The sequence below is a fragment of the Anolis carolinensis genome, chromosome 1 (assembly GCF_035594765.1).
Source record: "Anolis carolinensis isolate JA03-04 chromosome 1, rAnoCar3.1.pri, whole genome shotgun sequence".
NCBI classification, from domain to species: domain Eukaryota; kingdom Metazoa; phylum Chordata; class Lepidosauria; order Squamata; family Dactyloidae; genus Anolis; species Anolis carolinensis.
This window is the reverse complement of record NC_085841.1, coordinates 57,817,462-57,833,709: the sequence shown is the minus strand read 5'-3', so window position 1 is coordinate 57,833,709 and position 16,248 is coordinate 57,817,462. Positions and strand designations below refer to the sequence as shown.

At 39.3% G+C, this 16,248-nt stretch overlaps 1 protein-coding gene across 8 annotated transcripts in view; it reads right to left on the bottom strand.

Moving 5' to 3' along the window:
• The window catches only part of rgs7 (regulator of G protein signaling 7), a 204,919-nt gene that overhangs the window by 105,984 nt on the left and 82,687 nt on the right, over window positions 1-16,248 (bottom strand). For 7 of the 8 annotated variants that reach the window (XM_062975075.1, XM_062975078.1, XM_062975079.1 and 4 more), the window contains one exon: window positions 10,079-10,175. The exons of the other annotated variant lie outside the window; for it this stretch is intronic. In XM_062975075.1, the coding sequence (XP_062831145.1) occupies window positions 10,079-10,175 (97 nt within the window). The remainder of the gene's footprint in view (window positions 1-10,078; window positions 10,176-16,248) is intronic. 8 annotated transcript variants of the gene reach the window in all.

Below are 16,248 nucleotides of genomic sequence, written 5' to 3'. Positions count from 1 at the left end.
TATATTCTGTATTTCAAGCTTTGTGGTTTTCTCTATGATTTTCATCTCTGTGGTTACTTCCTGTCTTATTTTCTCTTTGCAATCAGTCCAGAGATTCCATGAGGTCCCGAATGTTTTGGCTATTGAGTTCTCAGGTATGTTAAACAATTTTAATTCCCACTGTTCTTACAGCATATGCTTTAACAAACTAATTCACTTTCACTTGTTGTTGGTCTCACTAGACATTTTCATTTAGCAAACCTAGAAAATTCTTGAATCTACTAATTTGATTTGAAAGTCCTTTTTATTACTAGTTTTAAACTGAGAAAAATACAGTTTACCTATCAGAGATTTTTTGTCTATGAAGTAGGTATGCTTACAGCAAATTTAAGGCAATCTTTTAGTTCATTTTTTCAGACCTTGTATACATATAGTAATTTAAGAAGTGAATCGAAGCTGCTTCTGTCCACATCTGCTTGCATGTCAACATCGCTGGGGTATGTAATGTCTCCCCCTTCTCTCTCTCCTCCTGTTTCAGGGGAGAAAATGAGATCCTTTGAAGCTTGAGAGGGTTGTGTCTGTCCTTTTTCTTTTTGAATTTTTTTGGTCAACTACATATGTTTGGTAAACGCCCAAGAATGTTCCAGTGCTTAGCCTACTTGCTGAGACACTGCTCCATTTTATTCATCAGAACTCTTCATAGACATTTTGATTGGCAAACTGTGCTGCAGATAATTGTAAAATATTAAAGCTGAAAATAGTATTCTGGTCATCAGTTGAACCATAAGGGATGAATTTAAACTGTACAATTTGACACCATTTTAAAATGGCTCAATGTTATGGGATCCAAAGAGTTGTAGTTTAGTGAGGGGCCAGCAGAGAAGTCTAAAGAGCATGTAAAATTGCATGACTCCATAGCATTGAACCATGACAGAGTGTGGTCAAACTTCATGAAAACTACAATGTAAGGACCTCACCACATTGATAAGGGCCCCTGCACCAATTTTTCAGCCTCTGTGGTGAATTGGAGGGGTAGCAGGGCAATCCTGGCACCTCACCGACACTTCCCTATCACAAATGGGAAGCATCACCATGTGGCTTTCCCCTGTGCTAGCCCCATTGGTCCAAATGGAACACGGAGAGACTCCCATATTGCCGGTGCAGTGTTGTAGGATACTGCCACCCTAATTGAGCTATGGTGTCCCACCAGAGGTGAGGCTACATCGTCTAATGGGCAGCGTAGAGCTCCATGGTTCAATTGGGGACGAAGGATCCTATGACACTGAAAACTAATAATGTGATAAAGTTCTCAATGCATGCAAGGCATGAATGAGGCTGTTGAATATTAAATTTTTCTCCTTCATCTCTAAACTCCTACTGAGGGACACCCTGGAGTGGAATACAGAAAGTGAGCTAGAACAGAGCTATGCATGTGCTCACCATCATCAATGTATTTATATAGTGCTGTCACTGTATATCGCGTTTTACAAATGAAATAACAATACATTTCCTAGAGTAGAATGTGTACAGAGTAGAGTATTTTCATCACCAGTTTCCAAAATCATGATATGTACATGTCTCATGTAGCAGCATTTCTATAGCTAAGTCTTTCTTTTTTTTCTCATTATTTCTTATTCAAATTTCAATTATTAAATACAACAAAAGTGTGAGAACATTTTTATAGAAAAAGTGAGTGAAAAGATAGTATAGATCAAGAATAAGAACAAGAGAAAAATACCCACCCCCATAGTTCATCCTGATCCAAAAAGAAAAATAAGAAATAAAAAGTAAAATAAAATAAAATTAAAATAAAATAAAAAGTAGTTTTAAAAAAGAGAGAGATCTTTTACTTCCGTTCTTCCTCCTTATGGCCTTGATGGTTTGGATATAAATCCATAACCCCATTTAGTTCAGTAAAAATTACCCAATAGTATTATTACAAGTTTTTCTTTCCTTCCTTTTTAACACTCTTGTTATATTTCAAAAATATTGTATTTACTCATGTTTATATGATCTTCAGAGATTGACCAATCGGTCATTGTTATGCCTTTATACCATTACTCTGTTTTAGTAAAAGAGTTAGTTTGTCCATATTCTTTACTTCCAAAATTTTATCTAACCATTGTGTCTTTGTTGGAATTAATTCTTGTTTCCTCAATTTTGCAAAAACCATTCTAGCTGCCATAGCAAAAAAAGTAAACAATTTATCTTTGTTGGGATCCTTAAAGAGCTGGAAGTCGAACATTCCTAGCAAATAGGTTTCTGATTTCATTGGGAAGTCAAAATGCAATATTTTTTTATATTCACTATGAACCGTTTTCCAATATTTCTCTGTTTTTTCACAAGTCCACCATAAATGATAATATGTCCCTTCTTGCTTTTGGCATTTCCAGCAGTTTTTATCTACATTTTTATACATTATCCCCAATTTTTTGGTGTAATATACCAACGATGCAGCATCTTGAGCCAATTTTCTTTTAAATCTGCTGCATATGTATATTTTAAATGTTTAGTCCATATCTTTTCCCATTCATTAAAATTTATTGTTCTTCCAATGTTCCTTGCCCATTTAATCATTGAATTTTTAATCTCTTCTGTTTCTGTTGCCCAGCCAATTGACTTTTCGTAGATTTTTGATATTGTTTTCTTTTCTGTCTCCAGTATATTGTCCCAAAATTCTTTTTTCTCTGTAAATCCAATGTTTATATCTTCCTTAAAGTTTTCCTTAATTTGCCTAAATTGGAACCATGTAATCTGTTTGAATTGTTGAGATATTTCTACTTGAGGTTGTACTTGCCATATATTATTTCTTTTAACTAAAATGTCTTTATAACTAGGCCAATTTACCCATCCCAAGAGTCTCCTTTGGTTTGCTTCCAAAGGGGAGATCCACATTGGAGTTTTAGTATATAAATAACTTTTATATTTATTCCAAATTTTTATGAGCGTAGATTGAATAAAATGATTTCCAATTTTTTTCGAGTTTTGACCTCCCATACCATAGATAGGAGTGCCAACCTTTATGTAAATCAAACCCCTCTAAGGTTCAAATTTTTATATTTTTGAGGTTTGCCCACTCTTTTATCCATAATAGAACACATGATTCATAGTATATCTTCCAGTCCGGGAGACCAAATCATCCCCTTTTTTCCAAATCAATCATAATTTCAAATTTTATTCTCAGTCTCTTATTATTCCAGATAAACTTGATTATTTCTTTCTTCCAATCATTGAACAGTTTCATATAGCTAGGTCTTTCAATGGTACCATATTGCATGACCATTTATAGGTTGTCAGAGAGCAGAAAGATCAGCAGCATTGTGTCCAGCTATTTTCTGTGGTGTCAGACATGTGGCCCTCCAGCTGTTTGGGACTTGGCTCCCCACTGATAGTGCGTCTTCATGACAAATCATATTGAATGTTTCTGTTTGATTTAATTCTTCAAAGTCTTCAAAGTGCCAAACTGACAAAAGCCCCACAAATTGATTCTGACATCATCTTGAAGAATAATCAAGTAAACTGTACCTGAGTAAATGGCTGGGATGAAATTTAATTAGGACAATGTACACAAAGGTATAATTAATACAGATTACTTGGACCGATGAACCATACCAGAAATGGTAAGTCCCAATAACCCCATAACATCTTCAATGTCAAATTCAACTTTGAAACTCTTACTGAAATTAACAGAAAATCAACCAGAAGGCTATTGTGCTTTGGAAATATTTTGGTTTTGAATATTTTTACAGTGTTCTTACATAAAATATCTGATATTGCTCTGTTCTATCTACATTTCTGTGATTAATACACCATATTCTCTTCATTTATCATTAGTTCAAGGCAAGCAATCACCATGCTGGAAATGAAACCTGTACTATATAAATCAAGTGGTTCTTCTTATTACCAATATTCACATCTAATCAGCATCAGTCAAAAATATACCTAAAACTCTTCAATGTGATTATCTCTGCTGATTGTTTCAGATGATTAAAAGATTAAATGGCAGCTTTCCTGTCAGAACATATACTGAACACAGCCATACAAGTTCTCTGGATTTTGGAGGGAAGAGGACTTATTGGCCTTATTCTGATTTTCAGTGATGAGCAAGAAAATGTCCCCCCCCAAAAAAAAAACCTGGGGTAAGGAATACTTCAAGTGTTTAGAAGTAGCTCTCTTTGAATAATTTCAAGGACTGAGGTCATGCCATATATTTGCTTTTCTTATATTTGCACATACAATATGCTCCTGCATATCTCCAGGATATACATTCCTGGACTTTGTGTGAACATATGAAATGGAACATAATAGCAAACCCTATTATTTTCAATGTAACAAGTGATGGTGGTACTGAAAAGAAAGAGTAGCTAGTACAGGAGGCCCTAAGTAAGTAAGTAAAACTTATATCAGTGCCACAGATACAGGAGTTATCCTGTACAGATGCAATTTTTACTTAATTCCAAATAAATTATTTGCTATCAAGCCTGAATTGTATAGTGATTTCAAGTACAGGCCTCCCTTTGAAAATGTCTTTGCAATACAGGAAGTCCCCAAGTTACAAACAAGATGGCTTCTGCAGGTCTGTTCTTAAGTTGAATTTAAATGTAAGTCGGAATAGGTACATTTAAGAAGTGTAACTCCAGATATGTATAGCATAGGAAAGGGTTAACACCCCTGTCTATGGTTTAACGGCAGCTTCCAAGAATGTAACACGAGCACCTGATTGTCCCATTTTGATGGATTCTTTTCAGTTGGTTCAACTCGAGAATGGGGACAAGGTGCTTGGAGAGGTGAAGGCTACCACATGCATCCTAGACCCCTGCCCATCCTGGCTGGTAAGGGAAGCCAGAGGGGGTTTGGCCAAGTGGGTGAAGGTGGTGGTGAATGCCTCCCTTTGGGAAGGCAAACTTCCAGCAAGCCTTAAATTGGCTGTGATCAAACCGCTGTTGAAGAAGCCATCACTGGACCGCACTCAATTGGACAGCTATCAGCCTATTTCCAATCTCCCTTTTTTTGGGCAACGTTGTGGAATGTGTGGTGGCAGCGCAACTCCAGGCATTCTTGGTAGACACTGATTTTCTAGATCCGGCACAGTCTGGCTTCAGGCCGAGGCATGGTACCGAGACAGCCTTGGTCGCCTTAGTAGATGATCTACGCCGGGAACTGGACAGGGGGAGTGTGTCCCTGCTGGTTCTGCTGGACCTCAGCAGCCTTCGATACCGTTGACCATGGTATCCTTCTGGGACACCTCACTGAAATAGGGCTTGGAGGTACTGTATTACAGTGGCTCTGGTCCTTTCTGGAGAGTCGTTCCCAGATGGTGTCACTATGGGACACCTGCTCGGCCCCACAACCATTGTTTGGGGGGTCCTGCAGGATTCAATACTGTCCCCCATGTTGTTTAACATATACATGAAGCCGCTGGGAGAGATAATCTGGAGTTTCGAGGTACGGTGTCATCTGTACGCAGATGATTTCCAACTCTGTCACTCCTTCCCACCTGTCACTAAGGAGGCTGTTCAGGTTCAGGTGTGTGGCCACTGTGTTGGACTGGATGAGGGCGAACAAATTGAAATTGAATCCAGACAAGACAGAGGTCCTCCTGGTCAGTCATAAGGCCAAACAGGGTATAGGGTTACAGCCTGTTTTGGATGGAGTCACACTTCCCTGAAGACACAGGTTCACAGTCTGGGTGTTCTCCTGGACTTATTGCTGAGCCTGGAACCCCAGGTCTCGGCAGTGGCCAGGAGAGCATTCGCACAATCAAGACTTGTGCGCCAGCTGCGCCCGTACCTTGGGAAGTCTGACTTGGCCACGGTGGTCCACACTCTGGTTACATCCCGCCTGGATTACTGCAATGCATTCTACGTGAGGCTGTCTTTGAAGATGGCCCGGAAGTTTCAATTAGTACAACGGGCGGCAGCCAGATTAATAACTGGTGCGGCATACAGGGAGCGTACTATTCTCTTGTTAAGATAGCTCCACTGGCTGCCGATATGCTACCGAGCCCAATTCAAAGTGCTGGTCTTGACCTACAAAGCCCTAAACGGTTCTGTCCCAACTTAGCTGTCCGAACGTATCTCCTCCTATGAGCCTATGAAAACTTTAAGATCATCTGGGGAGGCCCTGCTCTCAATCCCACCTGCCTTGAAAGCGAGGCTGGTGGGGACGAGAGACAGGGCCTTCTCAGTGGTGGTTCCTCAGCTGTGGAATTCCCTCCCTAGTGACATCCGGCAGGCTCCATCCCTTTTGGGTTTCAGAAAGAAACTGAAGACCTATGTGCGCAAGTGTTTAAAGAATAAGTTCTGTTGGTTTCAACTTCGTCTGGATTAAGGTTTTTGTACAAGATTTTGTGGATGAATGGTTCAAGCACTTTGTATTGTTTTAAATTTTGTATATTGTATATTATTACTTTGTTTAACTGTTTTTAACTGTTTTGAGTTTTATTCTATTGTATTGTGGTGTATTGGCATTAATTCTGCCAGTTTTGTATGCCTCCCTGAGTTCCCTCAGGTGAGAAGGGCGGGATAAAAATGATGGAAATAAATAAATAAATAAATAATTTTTGTTTTGCTGTCTGTACCCCTGTTCTGAATGTTTCGCCTCACTTTCTGTACCTGTGATTATTGGATTTTGAAAAAAAAATGTTTCTATGGAAACAAGGATTCAGTTGAGACACCTTTCCCCCCATAACTCTTTCAGGAGTGAATTTCCTTTCCTAGGAGTAGATTTTTCTCACTTGTTGATATCGCAATTCTTAACTATGAGTCATTTGTAAGTTATAACTCAGAAAATGCCTGTACTAACACATATTAAGGCAGGATAACAAGACATGCACAGAATCAGGAGTGGGGCTAGAAAAAAAAGCTACAGCTTTCCAGTCACAGGTTAAACAAGACCATTATCTTCTATCTTTCTTGGTTTGTTTCCACTTCTGGTTATGCTGAAGGCGACGTTGTTCTGGTTCAGTCCCATTTTAGATGAATATAATTTCTGTAATTGGCTGATCTCAGAGGAACTAATATATTATATTCCAGTACAGATTTGAAAATTTAAATTCAGACACAGTATATACAGTATATCATTTTAGTAACAAGGGATGTGTGATCAAATATTAAATATCTTCCTATGTGACATTTATAAACAAAAGATGCACTTGCTTCACATCACCATAGTTTAGACCAAATAATCACCAATGACTTCATGCCATCTCTTATCACAGATGAAGTTCACACACAAGCATCTATGTGAAAAGAATCCACATATAAAAGAGGCAGCAAGACCCTACCCCAAATGTCACACAGGTTCCTCATCTCTTCCCAAGCATTTAGACATTGAGTTTAAACGTCTTAGGGGAAGGGGAGCTATGATTATGGGCTCTATGGGTTTTCGTCATGGAGGCTAGAATCTATCCATGTCCAAAACTTCAGCTCAAGTGTGAAACAATATAAAAGTGAGGCAAGTTTGAGACAGCTTTCAATATATCCCAGGTGGTGCCACCAAGACCACAAGCTCAAAAGCAGCAGTCCTACTGCATTGAGCACCTCTTCACTTTCTGTGTAGCTGAGAAATGGGCCCCCAGTCAAAGATAAATGTTATTAATCTTAGAAGAGGGGAGGGAGGCAGGCAGAGAGAGTTGGAGCCAAAGCATTTTCCTCTATGCAGGATCATTTCTCCTTATCAGAGTAGTACTAATGGTAGAACAAACATAGGTTCCCCAGCTAAGGGCCCTTCTACACAGCCCTAAAATGCAGAAGTTACTGATTCTCTGCCACAGACAACAAACGGTGTCAAAAAGGTCTGCTTATATCCCAATTTGGCCAGAAAATGTGCATATTTGCATCACTGCATATCCCTGCACTCCGAAAAACACATATTTTCCTTCCCTCCCCCTGTGTAGACTGCTCCAGAGCATGAGCGCTTTTTAAAAACCCCAAACAGCCGATCAGTTGATTGGGCTGTCAAACAGATACACAGGTGGCTCAAGGAAAGCACAAGTGGAAAGCAATTAGAAATCTCTGAAAATCTTTATCTTAAACTTTATGATATTAAACAGAACAGAATATTAAACAGAACTTGAATTAACAATTGAGGAGAGAGAGATCTGGCAGTTTTTTATTTTAAAAATCCCTATGTTATGTGCTAAACCTCATATACACACAGGCAAAGCTGCTTATATTTAAAATTAAGATATTCGCCTGTGTGCATATACAGTCCAGCACATAACAGAGTGATTTTTTCAAAAAAGAAATTCCACCAGGTATCCCCTGTCCACCCTCCATCTTGTTCCAGTACAGAGGAAGCCGATGAGGATGGTGGTGGACCCAATCCCGGGAATAACAGGTCTCTGTGGGGAGCTGCAGTGAGGTTTCAGGATTTTTACCCACCATTTAAAATGTGGATTTTGGCACTGTCTGGAAGCGCCCTAACTAAGGGCATTTGGTCCAAGAGCATCACTGATACTTCAGCCTTAACAATAGCAAACTGCATTGTGATTATTGTGTTACTGTTTTTATTGATGTAATACTGTTTTGGGCTTGTCCCAGTGTAAGCCGTCTCGAGTCCTTCAGGAGATGGAGCGGGGTATAAATAAATTATTATTATTATTATTATTATTATTATTATTATTATTATTATTATTATTATTAATTATCTTAGGCCTACATCTGCCACAAATGTAACATGCCCTAGGGCCTTTCTTATTTAAGGTTTCTTGGTGAAATGAGGCAGTTGCATTCTTCTATTAAAACAAAGCAAAACGCAATGGTGAAATGAGCAAACGGAGCTGAGGCTAGAAACTATCCATATTTACGTCATCAAAAGAAAATAAAAACTTTTGGTAAAGATATTCTAAATTTGTTTCAGTCAAACTACTTTAGAAACAAGTTGTGTATCAATTCTTGATCAAACTCTATCTGCAACATTACATTAAAACATCCTTGCCCTTTTTATTCTTCACTGACTAACTGGGGATAGGTCATTAAAGTGTTTGAGAAAGCTGAATATAGTTATCTCACATTGGAGATTCTAATTTTATTGCCATTGCCCTTTGTCGTAGCAACAGAAAAGCTACTGATTATATGTCTATATACAGTATCTCTGTATATCAGGAGAATTTGGTTTTGTGGGATTATAAGCACACAGTATTCAACGCATTTTGAAGGAATTGGGGGTTGAACATGGGGAACCTGTCCCAATTGGGAACCCTGGAACTGGATCTAACAGTGGCCAATTGCTGAGACTTAATCCTCCAAAAATCATTTTTATTTCTTTTGAATATTTGGAAGAAACTAAGTAACATAGCTAATTGGATATTATTTGATCTTTTTATAAAACATGTTTGTTGTCAAACCATGAACTCTTCAACATACTGTGACATCAAGAAATCTGTGATTTTATTATTTGATGTGCCAAGTGATATTTGGTGTCACTTTTGCCAAAAAGACAAAGATCACAGGATAACCTGAAGCCAGTTTACGGCTTTTCATAGCACTTCCATCCATCTGCTTTCCTATCATCAAAAATTACTTTTCTCTAATATTCTGCTTTACCTTCTCTTCTTAGACTCCTCTGACACTTCTCTAATCCTTCCTACTCTGACCTATCCCTCTCTTCAAATACAAACAGAAAATCATGCAAATATTTTGTTCTCATATCCCCCAGGTTCTAGCGCCACAAGACAATGTACTCATACCATATGCAACTTCTGGTATGCAGCTAATCAGGCATATGTGAAAACCCATCAGGAATACAATAAGATATCTGTTTCTATTGCTTTCTTAGAGCTGAAACAAAAGGAAGTATTTGGGAGGGGAGGGGGTCAGTTCAAGCACATTATAGGCCACAATACAGGGCTGGTAGGCAGCCTGGGTTTGTAGACTCCCAAGTTCATGCAACATACTAATGTATGTATATACAGTGGTCTTGCTCTTAATTTTATTGAACACTCAAAATAAAGTTGGAACTATAATTTCAATATACATAACACTAAAAAGACATATGTCTAATGACGGTTTATTGACCCTTGTTGTAGCTCATTCTCTTGTCTATCACTGGCCACATATATCTATTAGAATCAATTCATGTGCATTTTGAATCTTACCAGAGAAGACACTGGGAATCTTGGAAAGAAAGCTTTTAACTGTCCGAATTGGAATCCCATTTTTCTCATCTTGCATACGGGCAATGACATCTTCCATCTGAATGAAAAGAAATAAAAAATGTAGCATCATCCTGGATCTGATCAAAGTCTACCTTATCCAGCTTCTCTATTAGAAGTCCACATACAAAATTAAGCTCAATAGCACTCTCATGCTCACATTTACCAGCAACTAGTATTTGTTCAAGTCATACTATTTTGAATACTGAAATAATATATAGCCACTGGTATTATTTCTACCATTTTTAAAATCCATTCAAAAGCTGTTCAAACTAGTAGGCATCTTTACATCTTGTGGCAGCAAATGCCAGTGTTACTATGTGCTCTGAAAGTTGTCAAGAGTCAGACGCCAGTTACAAAACAGTTTATTCCGAAGATAAGCCAAAAAATAACATAAACACAGGAAATATCCTTGAAACACTTCACTTATCAGTGTTTCGAGAGTAGATTGGACAATAATAACTCAAAAACGAGCCACGCTAATTTCCCATGCTGGCATTCAATAAAAAACTAAATAACGCTTCAATTCAGCTTTGGAAAACAAATAGAGTTAATTGCTGGAAAATAAACAAACTAGAAAATCAGTAAAACTGCTTCCACGGTGCAGCTAAGCCGGGAGCCTCAAAGGGATGATGAATAGCCGTGGTCAGAAGAATCCAAGGTCAGGTCAGGAGGCAGCAGAAATTCCGAAAGACAAACCAGTAGTCAGAAGCCGGGAGAAGTAGTCAGTCAGAGGGCGAAGACAGAAGCCAGGTCAAATACCAATCCAGAGTCCGAAGAGGGTGCAGTAATCCAAACCAGGTCCACGAAAAGGCACAAAGATGGTATCAGCAGATCCGAATCACAATCCAAGTCCAGTCTTCACGAAAGCACAGAGATCCCAATGGCGCCTCAGCAACACCTTGCCACACGCAAAGTGCAGTGGCCAAACATTCCCATTTTATTCCCCTTCCTCCTGAGTGACCAAACACTCACACCCAAACACCAGGTGTCCCAAATCTACTCAGAGTCTGAACTCCACACAGCTAGAGCTCGTGGATCTGGAGTACCTAGCAATTCGTCGGAGTCACAATCATCCTGCCCACACTTAGCCCCATGAACACTTAAAGAACCATCCTCCCTTCTCCAAGCATCCCAATTGGGATCAGCTCCTGCAGAAACCCCAGGTTCAGAAGTATCCATAGACCCCAAATCCCCAGACATCTCCGGTGGCTGTGCCCATTCAGTGCCCGCTTCCCCAGCCACCACCTGTTCCTCAGCATCCATCTCCCCATCTGAATCTTCCTCAGAAGATCCCCCATATAGCTCTCTAAGTCGCTTCCTGCGCAACTCCTCCAGTGAACCCTCATCACGAGGGTTTTTTCTTCCTATTCGAATTCCATCACCATCAACCATAATCCCCGAAGGCGCAGTCACAACAAAGTACTTCCTTTTTCGCCCTGAATTTCCCACCATTCCCTTTCAATAGGCATGCCTTGCAGATAACCTTTCACATTAGACTGGCAACCACATTTTTAGATGGGGCAACTGGGAGCAGTGGTGAGTGGGGGTGCACAGACAATTCATGAAAAGGATGTCTGGACCAGTTTATGAGAATTAAACAATAGTGAAATTTGCTCTTCTCTCAATCATGCAGGGAGTTTATTAAATTGGATAATGGCCTATTCACATTGACAGAAAATTTAGTAGGAATATCAGGATTTAAATGACTGGAAATGCTATTATTTCATAAGAAAAGGGTTATTACGAATACAGTGAATAAGGGGCTACCAAAAGTTGGAAAATAAATAAAACAGGTGATGTCATAACTAAGAAAATACAAAACAAAGGTTTTGGCAGAAATGTAGTTTAAATCTTGTACCAGGACAAGACTATTTTTAAAAGATTTCAAAGCATAATAAGTGCTCAATAGAAAGCAACCATATGCAAGAGTTTAGGTACAGTGGTGCTGAGGCATCCTGTTTTCATATATTTTGTTGGAAACTTCAGCAAACATAGAAGAAAGCTGCAGTAGCTTATGGGGCATGTCAATAAAATGCTAGCTGATGACTGGGCAAGTGTAATGATTCCAGGTTTTAGTGTCCAATGCTCCTGGGACTGCAAAGACTCTCAAAATTGAAAACAAAACAAAGCATTTTTTTCTGTCAGTTACTATATTTTAGAAGAACTGGAAAACCATTCACTGCCTAAGAAAACCTTACAAAAATAAGTTGCCAAAAGTTGATTGGTGAAGTAAAGGCACATAAACACATTCTCAAGAAATAGAAGAAAAAATTGGCTAAATAAAAATAAGTATTTACTGCCAGTCTTTTTAAAATATGAAAAGGTTCAGCATATCAATTTAAACCTTGGTCTGTTTCTAGCAATCCACTGCAGAAGGCCCACCTGCATAGAAGGATCTCAGCCTGCTTGTGGGAGTCTAATCTTCTTTAATCTTCATTGGAAGGAAACTCTAAGACAGTGGTTCCCAACCTTTGGGCCTCCAGGTATTTTGGACTTCAACTCCCAGAAATCCCAGCCAGCAAACCAGCTGTTAGGAACTGTGGGAGCTGAAGTCCAAAACACCTGGAGGCTGTTGCTCTAAGAGAACCACTGCTCTAAGAAAAGGACCACTCCTCAATGCCCAAATAGGTTTGCATGAGAAATTACCAGTCTTTCTAACAGGCTAAACTCAAAATAAGTAGGGCATTACAGATCATAGCCATCATTCTAGAGTGTGAAGGGAAATAGAGTGGTAGACCATAGAGCAGTGGTTCTCAACCTGTGGGTCCCCAGGTGTTTTGGCTTAAAACCTCCAGAAATCTCAGCTAGTTTACCAGCTGTTAGAATTTCTGGAAGTTGAAGTCCAAAACATCTGTGGACCCACAGGTTGAGAACCACTGCCATAGAGCTGTTGTAGCAAAGGAGATTTAGGCCTCATCTATACTGCCATATAAAATCCAGATGATCTGTTTTGAACTGGATTATATTAGTCTACACTGCCATATAATCCAGTTCTAAACAGATAATCTGGATTTTATATGGCAGTGTAGATGGGGCCACAGACTTCCTTTTAACCAGCCTGATAACAGAGCCGATCAGCTGATTCAAAAGTCTGCAGCATTCTGAACCAACTGAGATTTTCGGGCTCTGTTGAAAAGCAAAACCGTAAACAATGCATTACAGAATTCAAAGTGAGATCTAACTAAAGGATCAGTGATCACAGTCAGGACAGGTATTTATTGGAAGGGATGTAGTTGACACATTAGTTTGAATTGTACAAGTTCACTCAGGCACCATAAAAATATGACAATCCATGTTCAGGGTTATATCCAGAAGTATGCCAACTCAACCAGCATCTTGTAGAGAAAGTATAGCTCCATTAAGCAGAAATTGAATTCCCATTCTCTGATGCCCTTTTTGAATGACCAAGGGCAAGGTTATTGTGTCTAGATTAAGCTTTAGTTTGGCCACACCTGCTATCCATTGCTGACACCAGATGCTGATCTACAATTAAAATGAGAAGGAGAAAGACATCTGGGTGGCATTGACATACTGGTGGCACGAATACCCAATTCTCCAGACTACCTCTTTGAGAAGTTTTATAGAAATATTGAATGGCATGGGAGACAAGAAGAAGCTTCCACAAGCACACATATCTCTTCTGCAAATAATGTGGAAGGAAAAAAATGAGCACATTTTTTTCTATACGGTATTTCAATGCTATGAAACATGACAGCAGCCAACATTTGGTCAGTCTTTTGTATAAAAAAAATACACATTCTTAATCCAAGGTTAAGGTGACATTTTAAGTGCTCAAATCTGAAACTACACACAATACTATTTGCAAATGAATTTTATTAAAAAGATGATGGAAAAATAATAATTGTGGACTTTGAGGTCTAAACAAATTAGTTTCCATGTCTTCATTGCACTGCAGCAGTAAATTTATGTAGCAAAAAGGAACCATGGTCTTCAAAGGTGCAGAATTGAGAAGTGCTTACAGACGGCCTATCCAGACAGGCCCAAAATAATGCCTCCAATAAAAGTGAATTAATGCGGAGTGTCTCGAATTAATTCAGTTTTACCAGAGACATTGTTTGGATGTCTCTAGTAAAACCGCGGAAGCTCCCACATTATGTGCCCTGTCTGGATGGGTCCTTAAAGAGTGTAATTTGCCCATGGTCACTCAGTGCGTTTCCAAAGCTAGGTAAGGATTCAAACCCTGGAGTCATAGTCTAGAGTTATCATCTAATCCTGCAACCACTATACCATGCTGTGTTTTTCTGCTTTAATGGTTCTTCCAAATTCCCCTCTATAAGGGTGCTTCCAGACAAGGCTTAAACCCGCTTCAGAGTGGGTTAAAGAAACCCGCTCCGAAGAAGGTTTAAGTCCCCATGCCCTGCCCAAAATAACTGGGTTTTCCTGGTTGGTGTCTCCATGCCAGTGCGGTAACTTCCATACTGGCATGAGGACACCAAAACACTTCCACCCCAAAAAAGCCCTTAAAATAAGAAGAAACCTACCAGGCACCATGAGGTCTTTTCAGCAGGCCTCCTGGCACATGGAAGTGATAAGCCAGGAGGCGGGGAAGTGGTGGGGGCATGACCAATTTGCCTGCCTCCTTGTGCATCATTTCTACATGTAAGTTTTTTTCTTTTTAAAGGGCTTTTTTCAGGAGGGGGGTTGTGGGGGGGTGAGTGCCCTCTTTGCTTCTCCAGATTTATGGAGTCTGAAGAGGTGAATTGGGCTTCTTACCCCATTTCAGAAAAGCCCAAATCTAATGGGGTATTTCTTTACTTCTGGACAAAGCAAGGTTTACCTGCTTTGTCCCAAATTAATCCTCTTTTACCTGAGGAATTAATTTTCTTTTACCTGAGGCGTGGTTTGGAGGGCTGAATATGACCTCTTGTCTCCACACTAGTCATTTGGAGGGTTGAATATGGAGACAACAGGTCATATTCAATCCTCCAATACAGCATGTTGTGCTTTCCTTGCTAGCAGATTTATCTCATGTTGCAGAATTACTTCACAGAGTTCGCAGAAGCACATGAAGTTAAATACCTTTCAGGTAACAACTTTGTTTTCATCACAAACTATCTCTGTTTCTGCTGTTGCCTGCTTTAAATTCAGGGAAGATGTGTTCTTTTCCACTGTAAACTATTATATCCTTATAGCTGGAAAATTGTACCTAAAGTCACTCCGCCAATCTCCATTAGTCCACATTGCCTAGGGGAATGTCAATTCTGTAATAGCTTAATTAGGGCAATACAATGAAATTAGATTCTAGTTTTGATCAAGTTGTCTAATCTATAGAGTGCCAGCTGTTCCTTGGCACAGTAGCTTGCCTCCCTGATATGTCACCATTTGCTTCCTAAACTCCAAAGCAAAGGATAAGCTCCTTTGCTTTGCCTCAGAATTTTGCTTCTTGCGCTCCATTTATCTCCTTATCTGTTTAAACCAGACCTGCTCCAACAATGCAGTAGAGCATTTTGAGTCTGAACATTTCTTTTCAAAAGGGAGCAAATCCTTTCTGTGTGTAAAGCATAAAATAGCTGCACAGATTATGTGGGCCCTGCAATGCAATGCATAAGCATCCTGCTGTTTTTCAAACAGAGCTGCAAAAGAAATTTAGTAAACATAAAATGCCAATACATGAATAGCACAAATGTCCATTTAAATGTCAGGGACACTGGGTGATGATATCTATTGTCATTTATGAGATTTTAGGAGGCCAAAGAGAAAGACTGGAGTTTTTTCCTAGTAGGTTTGAAAGCTAATTGCAGACTTTCAGTAAATTACCAAGAGTGCATCTGCACTGTGGAATTAATGCAGTATGACATCACTTTTACCCCAATGGCTGAATGCTATGGAATCATGGGTGTTGTAGTTATAAGCTCTTAAGCCTTCTCTGCCAAAGAGTGCTGGTGCCTCACCAAACTATAACTCCCGGAATTTCACAGCATTGGGAAATGGCAGTTAACACAGTGTCAAACTACATTAATTCTGCACTGAAGTTGCAACGAAATCTAATATTCATTTCCATCATTCTCTTCTCCATTGTTGACACTGATCAAGACAGACTGAGAAATACCGATTTATGAAGAAATTAATTGCTCTTCAAGGCATAAGCA